General features: G+C 36.3%; 1 protein-coding gene across 1 annotated transcript; it reads left to right on the top strand.

Annotated features, from left to right (window-relative positions):
- The first annotated feature begins 1,961 nt into the window (after nucleotides 1–1,961).
- LOC138007678 (uncharacterized) lies at nucleotides 1,962–14,283 on the top strand. The gene is made up of 9 exons (XM_068854721.1): nucleotides 1,962–2,035; nucleotides 3,988–5,721; nucleotides 6,534–6,716; nucleotides 7,580–7,939; nucleotides 8,179–8,281; nucleotides 9,183–9,317; nucleotides 10,713–10,799; nucleotides 11,737–11,835; nucleotides 12,915–14,283. The coding sequence occupies exons 2-9, from the start codon at nucleotides 4,119–4,121 to the stop codon at nucleotides 12,949–12,951; spliced, it is 2,607 nt and encodes an 868-aa protein (XP_068710822.1). The 5' UTR covers nucleotides 1,962–2,035; nucleotides 3,988–4,118; the 3' UTR covers nucleotides 12,952–14,283.
- Nucleotides 14,284–18,373: the final 4,090 nt, after the last annotated feature.

Raw genomic sequence — 18,373 nt, 5'->3', positions numbered from 1 at the left:
TAGAATTGGAAACACTACCAGTGATTGGAAGTTAGTAAATAGGGGTTGTCCCCAAGGATCTGCTTTGGGACCGGTACTATGGAATCTGTTCCAAAATGATCTATTTTACGAAGAAATAACATCACAACTGTCAATGTTTGCAGATGATCATCAACTTTATTTATCAGATGAAGACTCAGAGGAAGTGATTGATACACTGGAGCTAGAAGGATGGCACTACTACCGCAAACTGGTATAAAAAGAATTATCTTAAAGGAAATCTAAGTAAATATAAAGCGATGGTAATGGCGAGAAAGAGATATGAACTGAACAAACGGGACTTAGTTACAGGCAATATCGAAATATGCCAAGAAGAGAACTTTAAGTTGTTAGGAGTCATTCTTGATAAGGAGCTGAACTTTACTGATCATATAGCTACAATCTGCATTATATAACTAGTAGGAAAATAGGAATACTTACACGCATGCGAAAGCTTACAAATCAGCTATTCTACCTCACTTCGATTACTGTAACTTGGTTTGGCACTTTTGCAAAGCCAGTGATAAGAACAAACTTGAAAGTGTTAACGAAAGAGGACTGAGAGCTGTATACTGTGACTACAAATCACCTTATGAGGAACTACTAAAGAGAGCTAAGTTAACCACCTTATATAACAGAAGATTGCAAAACATCGCCATATTTATGTACAAGATTAAAAACAAGTTGCTACCAAAAACTGTCATAGACTTATTTACTTGCCCTAATCATGAATATAATCTTAGAAATACTGATTTTTCAATAAACAGTTTTAGCACAGTGAAGTACGGTATCGATACGGTAAGAACAGCCTTAGATACTTTGGACCTCATGTATAAGATCGGAACCTTCCGTTAGCGTTTTTATGAACAAAATTAGAAAACTTGACTTAACATACTTGACCTGATTGTAATTTTTTTTAAAACTATATATGTGTACATATATTTATATTTCTTGGCATTGAATTGTGAATTAGATTAGATTTATTGTATTTTTGACGGTTTTCTTTCCTTTTGTCTCCCCGATTAGTAGGGCACATATGCCCGGCTATAAGATTTGAGACCTAAACTGAAGTTATTATTATTATTATTATTATTATTATTATTATTATTATTATTATTATTATTAAGGTCAGGGATCCGTAAGGCCAGGGAAGCTTTTTTAAGTTTAAAAGGCCCGACAATTGATCCCAATGGTCTTGATATCCGCATCAGCGTAAAACGCAGACTGCAGACTGCAGACTGCAGACCGGGGGTAAAATGCAGACTGAGGTTATAATTTAATTGTTGAAAAAGCCCAAACCCATTAGAAATGCTAACAATTAAGCCTAAATATTGTTTTAGGCCCAATTGGTCCTAATTAGGCCTAAGGTTAGCATTTCTAAGGAGTTTGGGCTTTTTCAACAGTTCTGTTATAACCTCAGTCTGCATTTACCCCTGGTCTGCAGCCTGCGTCTTACACTGACCGACTAGATTTCAGTTTATTATTTAGAGTCACTTCCGTTATTTCCCGTTAATCTTAAGTATTTGAATTCAAATTCGTTGTAACTGCCATGTTTTATCACATTTTTTCCAGTATTACCTCAACATCCATTTACTATATATATATGTATGTACATAGAAGCAATCCAATGTAAACTCTCATTGTACCTAAAGAAGGCTAGTTTGGCCAGCCGAAATATAGTACACCACTAAAATCAAATCTACGTTGTATGGGCTCTTGCTTAAGATGTTTAGTTTCTCAACTTATAATTTCGCCGATGAGATCAAGCCACTTATCCAACGTACACCGCCGGAAGATTGTCCACGGTTGCTTGCTTCAAAACAAAAGGTCACTGCGCCTTCTCGTACAAAAGGCGATTTTTGAGGGGGTGTGGAGGGGGAGGGTGCGTCGTTGAGTTCAGATTACCCAGAATCCTGATAGCACGAACTGTATTATTTTTGTTTTGTCACCACCACTAAATGGCGGGCGGAATGAATACTGATCTTCTGTTATATCGTTTTGACTCAAAAAGAAAATGGTGAGTTCGTCCTTTCTTTAAGATTTTTAGGTTCCTTTGGAAAACGTGAGAGTTTTCTTGTTTAGCATCAGTAGTTGCTTGTTCCATAATTTCGCGCTCAGCAGTGAAAATACGAAATCCTCGTGATAGAGCCTAAATCTTTGTAAAAAATTGGTCGATCTTTAATATAATGAAAACTGAGTTTATATTTCATTTTAGTAATTCAAAGTGATGTCTTTTTGATCCACTTTCGAGCCATCATTTCTGTTTTATTGTGCTCGGAAACACACTTTAATTTAAAAACGTGTGATGTGCAGTGAATACCGATCACATAAGCTTATACCGAGGTGGATACTGATATCGTTCAACTTTGACTGAACTTGAGAAGAGAGTGCTATGTTACCCCTTGTAGAGCCTTATACATGCGTATTAAAATTATTATATACTAAATATTGCAGGTTTACAGCTTCTTGTTACCTAAATATTTGACTTTCTGTTCCGATAATTCTTTTTGTGCCCCAACTTGATGAAACGTGTACGTAATATGATTATTTTTTGCAGAGAACAAAGATGACCCTTTAAACTTTGGTGCTCTTTGTCACTAAATCTTGTATCAAATGTCATGAACAGCATTCCAAGCAACATTTCTGTGAAAATTTGAAACTTGAAATTTGAAATTGTTTTTTCAAGAACTAATCCCCAGTTTATAATGCCTTATAAGGTCTCGTTAGTTGATAATGTTTGAAAATCAAGAAAGCTTTTTATGGAAATCCAGGAAATATCACGGTATTCTGTCAATGCAAGCGTTCAGTTGTTGCTCATCATACTTAATATTCAACCAAAACGCTATAAAAAAAAGTCACTGAAACATGAAGTATCAAGTTTTTTAAAAAGGCCAATATTATTATAATAATTATTGGCCTGAGTCTCTTGCTTTTTAATAAAGTCAGAAGGATTAACATAAATTATGTTGCAGAAGTATTTTATTTGCATTTGGATTCAACAAAAATTTCTGCACAAATAGATTTTGGAGAAATTTGCAACACAATTCGTATAAAGAAATGTCCTGCAGTGTGACTGTTTGACATCATCACAGTTTAAAATATTTTGTCTTCACTTTTTGAGCCAATACTGGGGTAATAATGCTCTTGACGATTAATTTTTACCTTTTGCTCACTGGAGCATTGATAATAATTTTAAAGAGCAGTTGATTGTCAACAGTGTACGATTACCCGCATCATCAAGCATACACGTGCACTGGGAAAAGGGTCTCTTTTTTTAGAAATTATCAGTTAATTCTTTTACTGGCATGACCCATATTTTTATGTGAAAAATATTAATGACGTTGCACTCATTAGAGATTACTTGACGGTCTGGTGATAAGAAAAAAAAAACTTGCTAGTATTCCTGACCATCAAAAATATATGGGCTTGCAAATGAAATTGAAAATTATAATGACATTTTGGAGAGTCGTTAATTTGTTGTTATTATTATATCACAAAGAAACTACTCCAAGATGCAGATCTAAAAATGCATAGCATTCCATATAGCTAATTAGTTAACACATGATTTCATTTTGAGTGGAATTAGAGGTTGTTAGCTCATTTATCCATGAAGCGGCACCATTGATGAGTAAAATGGTCTGGCGTTAGACAGAGTAAAATAGTTTAGAATGTGAAGTCTCACTCCTAGGACTAAAAGCCTGGTTAAATTTTAAAAATGAACCATCCAAAATCTAATGATTAACTAAAATTGTCCTTATTTATATTCTTCTTATTCTTAATATTATTAATGATGTTATTATCACATTTATTGTTTAAGTTGTATTATTATTAATTTTTGTTTTTCAATATTCTTCTTCTTAATATTATTATTATTATTGTTGTTGTTATTATTATTATCACTATTATTTTTTTTAATTATCACATTTATTGTTAAAATCATAATCAAGTGTTTTTTTGTTCCTTATGTAGGATCTAGCCTTTGTTTTGTTTTCTGAATAATGCAGAATGGGACCTTAAGACTACTGATTTGGATACACTGAAGTTAAAACTTCAAACTCTTACATCACGCTGTAGCTGTAAAGTGCTGGTACAATACTAATATGGCATCTGATGAAGAATCATTCCTATTGGAAAGCGATCATCACATTGATTATCAAGATAATCAGAGAACTAGTACTCCAACAAAAATATTGACCAGCTCACAATCAAGTGATGGAGAAAAAATTTCAACCCAGGGTGTTGGTTTGTCTCCTGTTGTAAAATCTTCAGCTGATGCCAATCATCAGCATAGTTCACTGCTTGACCAGTCTTTAGTTTCTCCACAAGGCTTTAATTCTGCAGAAGAATCTGCGTCAATGTATAATTCAGCGTTATCAAGGATGGACTCAACAGTGACTTCAGACAGTTACATTACATCAAAGGAGGCAGGTAATTCCGACATCAGTTTAGCTAGTTATGGTTCATTGAAGTCCGAGGGATCTTCAGTATTTTGCCAACTTGAAGAGTCTGTTCCGTATAATACACATTTGCATGATGAAACTTTAAGTGAATACTCTACTAAACATGGGGCATGGCAGACAGCTGTAGGATCAATACAGAATTACTCTGATTTGAAAGATTCTACAATAGGGCACAAGTCTTCTCATGACATTGTATCATCAAATGGAAGTTCTTCTCCCGATGGTGACTTCAGTGAATCAACGTACAAAGAAACAGTTTCAAACATTGAAAATGATCAAGATTCTCAGCATGTCTTAAGTGGTATCTTGCATGATGCAAAAAACCCAGACATGATTTCACTGAACCAGCAGTCTCCTGACCTCCAATTACTGAATGAGATATGCGAAGAGGCAACTTATATGACAATCAAGGAGGCTTTGGTCTACTCTTTAAACCCTGGTGTAAGATCTGGGCTATGTGAAGGCAGACTGTCACTCAATGAAAGTGAGATATTGGCCTTAGAACTTTACTGTGAAAAGTTTATTGATAATTTAATGTCACAGCTCTTAGATGGGCATTGGTCTAAAAGAATCAGTGAAGAGACAAACAAGACAAAGAAGGTTGAAGATAAGAGTAAAATGACACAAAAGCTGAGCAGTGTTGGGCTGGAGAAGTTGAAATCAAACTGTGATAGATTTGTTCAAAGCATTATCACAGAATCATTGCACGATTCTTGTTTCGGATTGTGGAGCAATGATAAAGATGACAGAAACTTTGGTTCCCAGAAAGACCAAACTGTGGAATCGAAGGACAAAAGTTACCAGACTTTGCTTCCTCTCATTAAGGAGTCAAAGTCAATTCAGGATTACATTGGATACCTCTCTGCTGACATTATAAAATCAGCTTTGGCGAACTTATCAACCTCCATAGCAACAGAAAATAGTGAGAAGAATGAACACATGACATTGAATAAAAATAGCTTTTCAGATACGTGTAAGAGTTCTGAAAGAAGGAATCTTTCTAACGAACATGATAATGACATGTGGAACTCTCAAAATGATGCTACCTGCAAAGGCGTCAATAATGAAGGAAACATACTTAATGGACTGACCACTGATGACAAACATAAAGAACAGCATACATTAGATCAGGAATGCATTTTTTCCAGCAGTTTACCTGGTGCTTTGGAGACTTCACTGGAGTTTGATTCTGGAGAATGGGAAGGACCTGGATTGTTGGAGGCATTCCATTCTCTGGACTCGGGTAAGTTCTGAACCAATGTAGAATTGGGAGTTAATGTTAGGAACACGAAAAAAAGTACCGTATTTACCAGTGTATAAGTCAACCCCCCATTTTTGATGGCAAAAAAAGCAATTTCTTAATTTCTTTTTTAATACTCATGGGATACTAATCTTGTATTCTTTGATCTCTGGAACTTTGGATACACAAAAAATCAGGGCCTCAAGCGCTTAATAGTCTTGTGCTTCAGCAGTTGTTGTATATCCGGGCATTTTTTCCTTGAGTTTCGAAAAAGTTCTCAGAAAATCAAACATGTAAACCTCAAACTAAGCTGTTTATCTTTCAGTAATTTTTTCTCCCTTGCTATTCAGAATACTGCAACAAATTTGTTTGCTTTGTAGCCCATGTTAACAGTGTTTGAATAAAATATTACAGATTGAGTGTCAAATTAGCAGAAGAATAAACTTTCAAAAACAATATACATGTACATGTTAAAACTTATGTACATTTCAAAATTTTGATTCAAGCACCTGAAGGCCATCCATCCTCACTGTGTTGCTTATGATACCAGGTACTTTTTGTTCTCACTCCAACCTTGAGACTTCCACCTTTTTTCTCAAACTATGTGCTGATCCAAGGAGAGCAGGTTTCTGCATTGTTGTTATTCTGTCAACTTGGGAATTCCAATTTGCACGAATTAATCAGTCCCTTTAACCTCTTTGACAATGAAGTGGATGATAGCTATATGTATCACCACCTGATTGCCAATCTCTCTTTCAAGATCTTTGTATTTCTCATCTTTTATTACTCAATTATTGTTGTTGTTTAAACTGTAGGGGAAAAGCAAAAGATTATGCTACGGGAGCTATCGTTTGATGATCATGCAGATGTTTGTGGGACTGAGCTGTTGGCTCCAGTCTTTCTAGCTATTGCAGAAGAAAATGATGACAATGAGATCCAAGGGATGAGAAAAAAAGCTCTGTCCGTTGAAAATTTATGTGGCATTATTGATGAGCCAGGTAATGACTGTGATTTCACATTATTTTTATTATTAAACAGGATGAAAAAGTTGTACAAGGGAGGATATTATCACAGTATGATACAATGTAACAGAAAGAATAAGAGGGAAACTCAACTGTTTTATAACTCAATGGAAGGGAGTGCTGGTAAAATCCATATGATTTAATCAGTGCAAAACATCTGCAATGAATTTTCACAGGGCAACAGGATGAAATAGCTAAAAAAACTACAGTTTATCCCAGTGAAGTACATGTACATGAACAACTGGCAGTGCAGTTCTTTGCAAAAGTCAAGTTCTGTTTACTGCTTGAATTTTGGCATTGATTGGCTAAAAATAACCAAAATACAAAGTAAAACTAAGAAAATCACCACTACCCGTTGTATATACCCAGCCTTTAATTCACAAAATTGTTTGAAAGGATACATTCACTTAGCACACTCAAAATGTACTTGACCTTATGTTTTGAGTTGCTAAGGGTCCAAATGTGGAGGCATCAGTCAACTGTACTTCCCAGTTATTGTACATTGTCAAAATATACAGAGCGTCAATATCTAAGTCCTTTAATTCTGTAATAATGGTCGAGGAGAATGCATTCTAATCGCACGTCAGTTCCGTGGGATGTCCCTTGAGTGTCGATCGTGATGCCATGCAATTTCAGTTTGTGGAGGCCATCTTGTTCTGGCACAAAAATCCTTGATCTCACATCACAGTCCTCTTGAACAGGGTCAATACCTGTATGGGTGACTGTCCAGCAATACCAAAAGAGTGTCTCGTCAATGACAAAACAGGAATCGAACGCACTCTCCTTAATCCTTGATTACGGCTAGTCCTAAAGAATTGTTAATTTTTTTTTTACCGAAGCTCAAGAAAATCCTAGACCAAGGAGCTACTCAGCTCCTAAAAGACTTAAAGACATAAATAAAACAGCTGAACGTAACTTGATTCAAGAGGAAGACAGCAGTGTGAGACTGTCTGACAGTGAAGGAGAGTATGAGGGAGACGAGGAAGGAGAAGATGATGACATAGAAAATGATGAAGACAAAGAAAATCAAGATGGAGAAATAGACACTGATTTAGAGCAAGGACATTGGCAAGACAAACACGCAATAGAAGTGACTTCAGATGACAAGTTTCGCTGGCATACTGTGAGTGTAAATGGACGGGAAAAAGTCCTGGATTTGAAGCTTTTGGAACCATACATGAAAGTTATTTCTCATGGAGGTACAGTGTACATTTATTTTTTTAGCTGTTTACTGAAGGTCTTTTTTCTCAAGTAAGGGCTGAAACCTTCAGCTTGAATTGTACTTTGACTCCCTTGAGAAGTTACATGTATAAAGTGCTTACAGTAAAATTGTTGCTTCTCTCACATCCATTGGGTGAACTGAGCACTATTTAATTGCCCGACATGAATTCATAGATCTTTAATCATGTAATTGCCAAGTCTTTTTCCAATTTACCAGGATACTTCAGTGACACCAGATCAACCATTGTTGTTATTGCGGCATGCTATCTGCCAGACAGAAGTTTAGCAAATTATGATTGCCTGATGGAACAGCTGTTTTTGTAAGTTTACAGTACTGTAACTTTGTTAAAATTGCTATGTTTCCCAAACTCTGCAAACTTGATGTCATTTTTACTACCGCATCTTTCACCTTTCATAAGACAATTACAGTGATTTGCTAGATGGATCTTTGGCCACTGCAGTCAACTCCTGACAACTTGAACCTTCAAGGGAAATGTTGAAAAAAGGTTTGAGTTATCGGGAGTTGAGTGACACTCTTTGGCTTTTTCAGACGCCCAATTTTTCCTGTAATCCACATCTACATGCACTCAAAACTATGGCTCCTTTAACCCACCCTTAGGAGTGAGACTAACCAGTAATAGATATTTTTGCTTTGTGTGTATTATGTAGTAAAGGGTAATGCCAGAGGATTTCACTCGTCAGTGAAGTTCAGTTGAGAAGTCAATAGGGGTTTTATTAGAAGCCGTTGCAGCCGTCTATGCTGAGTACAGTACCTGCCTTTGCTCAAAGGCGGTGTCAAGATCAAAAGCCAGACCATATAATAATTTTATAGGGGTGCCTGCTTACGCTATCACAAGGTCTCTTCTACTTTAAAACTTAATGAAACCCCTGAGTCAATGGGTTACCAACCCCTACATCCACTCAAAACCTACCGGTATGTTCCCCTCTAGCTTCCTTAAATGGGATGCTTACTGGTAACCTCTTTGCCAGTCCTAAACTAGGAACACTAGATTTTACTCTGTCTAATGCCAGATGATTTTCCAATATCAATACAAAAAAAAATTATCATAAATTTTTGCTATTCCCCATCCAGCTTTATTTATGCTTGAGGAAAACCCCTCAACAGTGATCTTTATACACCTGTTATTAATAATATTGATTTCTTTTATTTCTCTGTTCACTATTTCATTGTTGTTGTTTTTTTTCAAATTTTGAATTTAGTTATGTCATAAGCACACTGGAGCTTCTAGCAATTCACGAGGATTACTATCTGGTTTATTTAAATGGTGGAACAAGTCAACAGAATACGCCTTATGTTTCTTGGATGAATAGGTTCTACCAGTGTATTGAAGGAGGGTATGAGACCATTATTTTTGCTTGTCTATCTTAAGGTTACTTTTAGTAGTAGCATTTTTTTTTGTAACAATAGTTCACCTGACCAATAATAATGGTAAACTTGAGGCAGGGGGCTTTTTGCCATTTGCATCCATCCTTGAAGCATGAACAATTTTGCGCTTAGTTTTACTTTTCAAACGTTAACCGTTTGTCCAGTTATTTGTCAATTTTGACCAATGAAACGGTGACAGTTATGTCGTGAATTGACAACGTTTTTGGCAGCATACCAGCATGTTTTGTTTACGTGCTCTCAAAGTTTTCAGATTTTCCGTGAGAACGTTTGGGTTTTGTTTGACCGCCCTAATAATGTCTCTGCTCGTTTTGCAATGGAAAAAAAAATTCCAGGTTAACAAGTTTGGAAGGAGGTAAATTACTGTCCAGTCACTGTAGATCAAGATTTCAAAATGCTCCTTGACACAGGAAGGGCGTGTGGGCATCTAATGCCCTAGACGCAGAAATACTCTCCTTCTCCTCGATCTTTCAAGTGGCACTTTCACATATTTTTTTCTCGTAGTGGCTGAATCATGTATCTCTTTCGTTCTAATTTTTCTTCGCTTCTCAGCAATGATGTACCTTTCATCGCATGAAGTCCTTTCTTTGGTCTTTTCTGGTATCTTTCTCATCATTATCCAAGTTGCAAAGAAAGTCACTTTTCAGATATATATGGTAAGCCCGGGCCTTGGGACGATTTGTAGTAGAGCTGTACTATTTACCTGGATTAGTCCTTTCAGCGGGTTTGGTTTTCATACTAGGTGACGACCCCTCAAATAATTGTAACTTTAATCGAGAAATATCTATTCCTTCGATATATTTTGAGGACTGAAGAAACAGCAATTCTGAGGCACACTGGGATTGTCGTTCAACACATGTTCGCCTTTGTCGTACCAAATTTGATATGTGGAAATTCATGGGTTTATAACTCTTCAAGACTTCAAGGTAGATTCATAAATATTTCTGCTCTCACGAAAAACCTGAAAACTTCAAGATCACGTCAACAAAACATGCTGGTATGCCGCCAAAAACATTCTCAATTTCACGATATAACCGCAAACATTTCATTGGTCAAAAGTGACACATAACCGGACAAACCGTTAACGTTTGAAAAGTAAAACTCCGCAAAACTCCAAATTCGTCACACTTCAAGGATGGACACAAATGGTAATAATAATAACTACAACAAAAACAATAATAATAATAATAATAATAATAATAATAATAATAACAATAACAATTATTATTATTATCTTACTTTGCACTTACTCTAAGTTAAGGGGTTACATGATTACAGTGTAATCAAGTGTAGTATTAATTTTTTTCTTCATAACTTCTTTATGTTTTTTTCCTTGGCTTTGTTAGATTAAAGAAAAGAATGAGGGAGATGTTTATTGTACATCCCAACTTTAGACTCAAAGTTATTATAACACTTGCCAAGCCATTCCTGAAGTAAGTTTTGTTTCCTTGTGTTGTTTTTTACAAAATTATTTGGTGACCTTGATTTCAGGCCACTGTTTCTTAACCAATTGAAAACAGTAATTCTGTCTTAATTAGAGACCACACAATTCACTTGACCCAGGGCAGAGGTACTCTTACTGTATCTTTTTCTTCATTCCGTCCAGCCAAACAATTATTACAGAAGAGGAGAGGCCGGCTGTGCTTGTGCTAGCAATGAATTTCCACAATGCTGTCATGATAGCATCTTCATTGTTACTCAAGTGCTTTCATTATCTTTATTATTGTCCTTAAACCTGTTTATCTTTGGCTTTTAAGGAAGAATGTGAAGTCTTCTCTCCTTTTACTAAAAATTATTCTCAAATTAGTTTCTGTTTTTGTGTGCATGTGTGATTGGTGGCATAAGGCACGAAAGGTATTTGTTTTGGAATGGACATTCGGGCTCCAGAGGTGTCATGAATTTGTGCTGGTCTTAAAATTAATTATTTAAAGCATTAATTTTGTTCCTGAGAGCTACTTTCAACAGTTTGATTTACCCCTAAATATCTTCATAAAATGAAGCAAAAATATAATTTATATGAATGGACGGTACATTATAATTATGCAAGAAAAAATTAATAATAATTAATGCATCTGTCTGTCAAATTTCAATTTTGTTTGTTGTTTATTTATATTATGTCTTTTATCATAATTATCTTCACATTTTTTTACGCGACAGGTGTGGTCTCCGCAACCCACTATACTTATTACCTACGACTCACAACCATAATTAATTACTCCTGAAGGAAGTAACTAAGAGTATTAAAGAGTATCTGGTTCATTGTAGAATACATTATGTATACCATGTGTGATGACTCTCATCAGCCAGTGGGAGGAAAATAAGTTTGGTTTTCAGAGAATCTTGATTGTATCCATTCTCTTTTATTTGTAGTGCTAATTTTTGGAGGAAACTAAGTTTTGTCCCTTCACTTGGTACTTTGTCAAGCCACATTCCAGTAGACTACATCTATATTCCAGATGAGGTTATTAGGTATGTGTAATAGAATTATTGATTTTATGTCCATCATCATCAATCATCAATCCAATTTTGATCCAGGTTTATCCCCGTAAACGGGGGTGGCCGGATTTACCCCACTTTGTCAGCAATCTTTCTAATTCCCACTCTCCATCTCACTCGTTTCATGACGTCGTTTTTCTCCAAACCAACGCTCTTGCTCTCCTTCTCCACTTGCGTCTTCCACGTCTTTTTTGGTTGTCCTCGCTTCCTCTTGCCCTTGAGACACTTCGAACTCCAACTCTTTTCTCAGAACATGCCCATCATCCCTCCTCAACACATGCCCGTACCATCTCACTCCATTTGCCTTTGCCATCTGAACCGCTGTTTCCTTCAATCTCAACATCTCCATCAGGTCCTCTGTCCTCTTTTTCTCCATCGTTTTTGCACCACACATTGCTCTCACCATAATAGTGATTATCGGTGAATGTTCACCGAGACAAAGTCGAGGTGAATATTCACCGATGATCACTGATGCTCTCTCAGTCATTCTCAAAATTGCTATCTCATTTTCCCTCAGACACCATGTCTCACTCCCATATAACATCGCCACTCTTACACAACTCCGATAAACCATTCCTTTCACCTTCAACGAGAACCTTCCAGTAATTAATAATTGTATAAACTAGACTTGTGCTTGTGATTCATTGTTTCAGTTTCAGTTTCAGTTTCAGTTTTTATTATGTATTTTGTATAAAATATCACAAAGCTATCCAATGCTCACAGTTAGCAAAAGCTAGTCGAGGCAAAAGAACATGTTAGAGGCTTTTTTCGGTTTCCTTGCAATTATTGTGAAGTTGCTTAGTTTACTGTCACAGTGGTCATTACTAATTTGTACTGTAATACACATGATTTTCATAACATACATGTAATGTCCATATAATTTATTATGTGTTGTGGTTCAATATTTTGTTTTTGGTGACAATTGGTTGATGTATCAGTGTCATCATCACTGGCCATCACCATCGACATCATGATCATCGCTTACAATAAACAGCTCATTCAAAATGAAATATTCCTGTGAATTGAGATCTCTTTCTTTTTTTGTTTCACAGAGTGGATCCAGCCTACAGACGAGTGCACAGTGGGTAATAAGTGCCACAGAATTTTAAATAGCTGAAAGAGCAGACTGTGCAGAATATCACTCTTGGTAGAGGAGATTTGTCGGTGACTGCTATGTTGTTTATAACGCAAAAAAATTAGCTGCATGTAAAGGGTTAGTTGTAATGAAAGAATTGTGGTCATGTGTAAATAGGTTGGTGAAGCACAGAAATTTAATAACATGAAGTTGAGAAAAGGAAACTGACTGTTGTGAAAGCACCCTTTTTTGAATTGCACATGACAAGCATGTCTTTGCAAATGAATAGTTTCATTGTCAGATAACTTTTAGCATTTCACATCGTACCTCATAAAATCGTGATTTTCATTGTTTATTTTAGAATATGGAAAGAGCTGTGATTTATTGCACACCATAAATGTATTTCTGTTTTAACTTGCAAACAATGCTAAATATGGAGCCAGTATCCTTCAATAGATGGAACTTTGTTTGATACTTACAAGCTACTCCAAGAAATCCATGCTACATTCAGACCATGATATCAATGGACATCCGTCAGTAAAAGCCATTTACATTTTATTTTACTTTTACCAACTCCGTTTTTGTAATAACTATAAAACTTCCTGTTTAAACATGTTTGCCCACTATGCAGAAGGCAAGGTTTTAGAGCTCAATATCGGAGCTGTGGTATGGAATGGCTTAACGAATGCGATAAAAATTAATATTTTAATAAAAATGAAATTAAAGAAGACCTTTTAAATCAGGTTTTGTTTTGTAACATACAGTACGTGTAAGTAGTCAGCTTCTCACAGTAGTTGGTATTGGCCGTAAACTTTGGTAATTGTGAAGAAGAGCTCCCCAAAAAACCTGTCGGCCGACTGTCGGTCAACTGTCGGCCGACAGTTGACCGACAGGTTACCGACAGTCTACCGACAGCTAACCGACAGATAAGAAAAAAGAAAAATTGTGGTAAAAATGAGCAGTTAACATAACATTCCGTAATTGTGATGTATGACTCGACAGCCTTCACGTACTTACCGATCGACGGCAAAGTTGAAATTATGTAAAATACTGTTATCAGTTGTTATCAGATGCGGATAGGATATGTCACTTGCGTAATTTACAACACACCAGTCCGACTGTTGGCCAACAGTTGGCCAACAGTCGGCCGACAGTTGGGCAACAGTCGGCCAACTGTCGGCCGACAGTTGACCGACAGTCGGCCGACAGGTTTTTTGGGGAGCTCTTCTTCACACCGCCGACAGGTTACCGACACGTTACCGACAGGTTGCCAACAGGTCACCGACTGTCGGCCGACTGTTGGCCGACAGTCGGCCGACACTTTGGCCTCAAACATAACACAAACTGTTGGCCGACAGTCGGCCGACTGTTGCCCAACTGTCGGCCAACAGTCGGCCGACAGTTGGCCGACTGTTGGCCAACAGTTGGCCAACAGTCGGCCGACAGTTGGGCAACAGTCGGCCAACTGTCGGCCGACAGTTGACCGACAGTCGGCCGACAGGTTTTTTGGGGAGCTCTTCTTCACAATTACCTAAACTTTTACTCCTGAATGGTGGACCATTTCAGATTAAAGTTTTACTGCACTACTGCCACCCACCATCAAGCATAGCTGAAGACTGATGTACAAACCCAGGGGGGTTATCATAATTTTGTTGTAAACCAGATAACAATGTTGTGTTTGAAAAGAAATAGTAGTTCACACATTTTGATGGTGCAGGCAAGCTTACAAAATACAAAATCGTCATTCCTCTTTGTATCTACTTTTGGGTGGCAGCAGCAAATTACAGAGTTTGTTTGTTCATGAGCTTAAAGGGGCTGGGTCATGCTATTTTAGGTAAATTTGTTTAATTTTGTTAAGTATGAGCTCCAAACGTCAAATTGGCAGAGCAAGAGTCTTTCATTTGCAAATTCACGGCCACATAACAACTGAGAATGATTTTCCAGCTGTGTAAATGACATTTTGATATAGACTGATAAATTTGAAAAAAGGTGGGCTGACGTTTTTCAAATTTACCCAAATTCAATCCATTTCAATCCTCTCCAGTTTTGTCCACCATGTCCCTTCTTGGCTTCCCCGTGTTTTGTTAGAGTTCTTCTATAGTTTTGAACAGTTATTTTGATATTTTAGTTAATTCTATAACCATTTGATCAATGCTGAAATTGCCTAAAATTGCGTGACCTAGCTCCTTTAATAATGATGATAATGATAATGATAATAATAATTTATTATTGTTTTTGGACCCAGTAACAACAGCTGTTTTGGCCATTGGCTACCGTTAAATGTTGTAGAAGGTGAACAAAGTACAACTGTTGTCATGATTTTCAAACTGCAATTCTCCAGGATCCTCACAAGCATTGGCATTTAATAGTGTATTAATTTATTGACAGTAATAAGGTTCCCAGAATTCTCTGATGGAGTAATTTTTTTAAAACTTTTTTTTAAATGTTACATCAAGCTTTGATAAACAAACATCTGCAATAATAGGTAATCTGTGCATGCATTATGGTGCAATGTACAGTAAAAAATTATTTTTGTGAGTTAAATTTTTTCAAAGGGAACAGTGTGTTAAATTTTGAGTGGACCTAGATGCATCACCTGTTGTTAGACATTGTAAAATACACAAATATCACTCTTAGGAGGGAAAAGGTTAATATCATTCAGGTTGTCTGTTTGAACTTGAAAACTAAATATTTGATTTCGTTCAGGGTACAAGCTGAAAGATAAGTGTATAGGAACAAAGAGGCTCTGCCAGGGTAAATTCCAACAATTAACATGGCCTAAAAGTAGCAACAGCACTTAAAGTGAAATTGCAAAAACAACATCCTTTCTTTTAAATTTCTGACAGCAACGGTCACAGCAACATGAAACATTGACAAAGCACCGACACAAGACCCTTTTAAAATTCAGACAAGCAACACGGGACCCCCCTCTCCCACCCCCCCCCCCCCTCCTTCCCTGGCAGGGTCTCAACAAAGTAAATGACCATATAAAACAAGGAAGCCACAAATCTCTATTAACGTGGTGCTAATTTTAATGTAATTATTTCAGAGATTTCATTTGTCTAGGGTTTTAATATATTTCAGAGATTTCCTTTGTGTAGGGTTTGTGTATTTTCAGTCAGGTCAACTGATGTATCCATTAGTAAATACAGAATGTATTATTAATAATAATTATTTATCCCAATGTGAACTCTTTGTGTCATTAAAATAATTATTTTCAAGCTCTGACCTGATGGAATTTTTTTGGGCCATGCAGTGTGCAACTTTTGATACAACTCTTTGGATTGGTTGAAAAAAAGAAGATGCCCTAACAACTGACCTAACATGCCCACACTTAGTCAAACAATGGCAATTAATTACATGTAAATAACTTTATTTTACTTCTTGGTCTATTTACAGGGTTACAGTAATTAAATAAAATATTTAATTGATTACTGAAAAATAACAAGAAATCAATTAAGGAAATTGCCAGAAGTCTGGACTACCCAAGTAGATGTCAGTCTAATGGAGTTGGGAGCCCAGGACTAAAATTTGATTTCCATTTACATTGCATTTAAGATTATTGACCTAGTTATGATGACCAAAAAAATTAATAAAGAAAGAAAGCTTCCTACAATACGAAATGTTCCCATTAACCCATTGGCATCCAAACCGGCCGAAACCGGCCAGACTTAGTATTTTACTCTGAATAGCACCAGACGATTTTACTCATCAATGGGGAACCCCTGGGTGTCAATGGGTTAAGTAAGATTTAAACTATGTTTGATAATTGGAATAGAGTTGAGATTGTCTAGTTGTTGTACATGTAACTATTAAGTTTAAGAAATTTGATATGATTTTTAAAAGCCCAGAGGGAAGAAATCCACAACCGAGAACTGCTACTTTGAAGTGATCTAAAACCTTAATTATTGATTGGTGTTAGTATGTTTAAAAAATAAGTTATTGTATAGGTGACTGTTGAGCTGAGTATGTGTGAATAGAAGAGGTGCTTTGAAAATAATCATTAAAGATTGGTGGAAGTAACGAGTGAAACCAGGAATAAACAAAATTAAGAATCTGAATTTCCATCACGGGGTGACGAATGGTAAAATCAGAGACTCTCCAAGTCGCCAAGACCCTTGATTGCGAATCCCAGAACGAGACCAAAATATGCAAGACTTCACACTAAATTAAATGCAATATAAAGGAGACTTCGAGACTCTTTGCAAAGGCTGTCAAGATTTTGAGATTGGATGAAAAGTTTTTGAAAAGATTTTGGAGGTACCATTTATTTTGCCACCCCAGTTACATCGGATTCAGTAATTTTAGTATACCGGTAGTAAGCTTTTCAAACAGAATTTCAGTGTGAGCTGGTGGGTGCAGAAGTGTTTATATAACTCTCACAATTCTTTTTTGAATCACCTCAAGTGGTTTTAGATAGTATGAGGCTCTGCCAGGGTGAATTCCAACAAGTGGCATTGCCTAGAAAGTAGTGACAAAACTTAAAGTGAACTCGCGACAAACGACATCCTTTCTTTAAATTTCCGAGAGCAACGTGAAATTTTAACAAAGCACCGACACGAGACCTTTAAAATTCAGTCAAGCAACACGGGACCCGGGACCTGCGCCCCCCCCACCCCCTTCCATCAGGGCCTCTAAGTAGTAGAGCATAACAAGAATGTCAGAATTAACAATAATATTGAAGGCTTCTAACTTTAGATATTTAGATATAATACCAACAGTTTTTGAAATCTTTTTACAAAGAATAAGTAATTGTTTATATAAATGATTTTTCCTGGTAACATTAGAATCAAAGATCACTCCAACATGATTTTTCAGATTTTAACATCATCTACCGTATGTTGATTGAGACCACCCCACTGGGTGTCAACTTTTTGGAATGAAAATGTATGAAATTAGTTTTTTTGATGTTTAGGGCTAAGCGGTTTGATCTTAGCCAGTCAGCAACCATTATAAGTTCATTATTTAATGTTTGCTCAAGAATATTCAGGTCAGTCAAAGAAAAACGACAGGTACAAAACACAGGTCAAAGGTCATTGTTTTACGAATACAATATTCATAAATGCTAACCTTGGGCCTAATTAGGCCTAAAAAAAGTTTTTAGGCCTAAGGTTAGCGTTTATTAAAATGTTTAGGATACTTTCTGTATTGTTAAAACAATGACCTGTGACTTGTGTTTTGTACCTGGCGCAAGTTAAAGGGAAAGAGTAGAAGTTATAACCATTTATATGAACAAACTGCTTTCTATTAGAGAGATAAGATGAGCAATACCTCCTATATGCCATTGTGATTTAACATCTTTTAATTTATTTAGTAATATTGAGTGGTTTACTGTGTCTCAAATGTCTTTCTCAAATCAAGAAAAATGCCACAACCAAATTTTCTCTGGTCAATAGAGTCACATGTTGATTCAGCAACATAAAATTAAATTCAATA

Source organism: Montipora foliosa, chromosome 6 (genome assembly GCF_036669935.1).
Source record: "Montipora foliosa isolate CH-2021 chromosome 6, ASM3666993v2, whole genome shotgun sequence".
NCBI lineage: Eukaryota > Metazoa > Cnidaria > Anthozoa > Scleractinia > Acroporidae > Montipora > Montipora foliosa.
Note: the sequence above shows the minus strand (reverse complement) of the source record. Positions and strands in the feature narration are given on the sequence as shown.

Bases quoted from the DNA above. Each gene is read 5' to 3' on its own strand.
- LOC138007678 (XM_068854721.1), top strand. From the start codon at position 4,119: ATGGCATCTGATGAAGAATCATTCCTATTGGAAAGCGATCATCACATT. The intron at 6,717-7,579 runs GTAATGACTGTG...TTTTTACCGAAG, and splicing joins TGGCATTATTGATGAGCCAG to CTCAAGAAAATCCTAGACCA. The intron at 11,836-12,914 runs GTATGTGTAATA...TTTGTTTCACAG, and splicing joins ATTCCAGATGAGGTTATTAG to AGTGGATCCAGCCTACAGAC.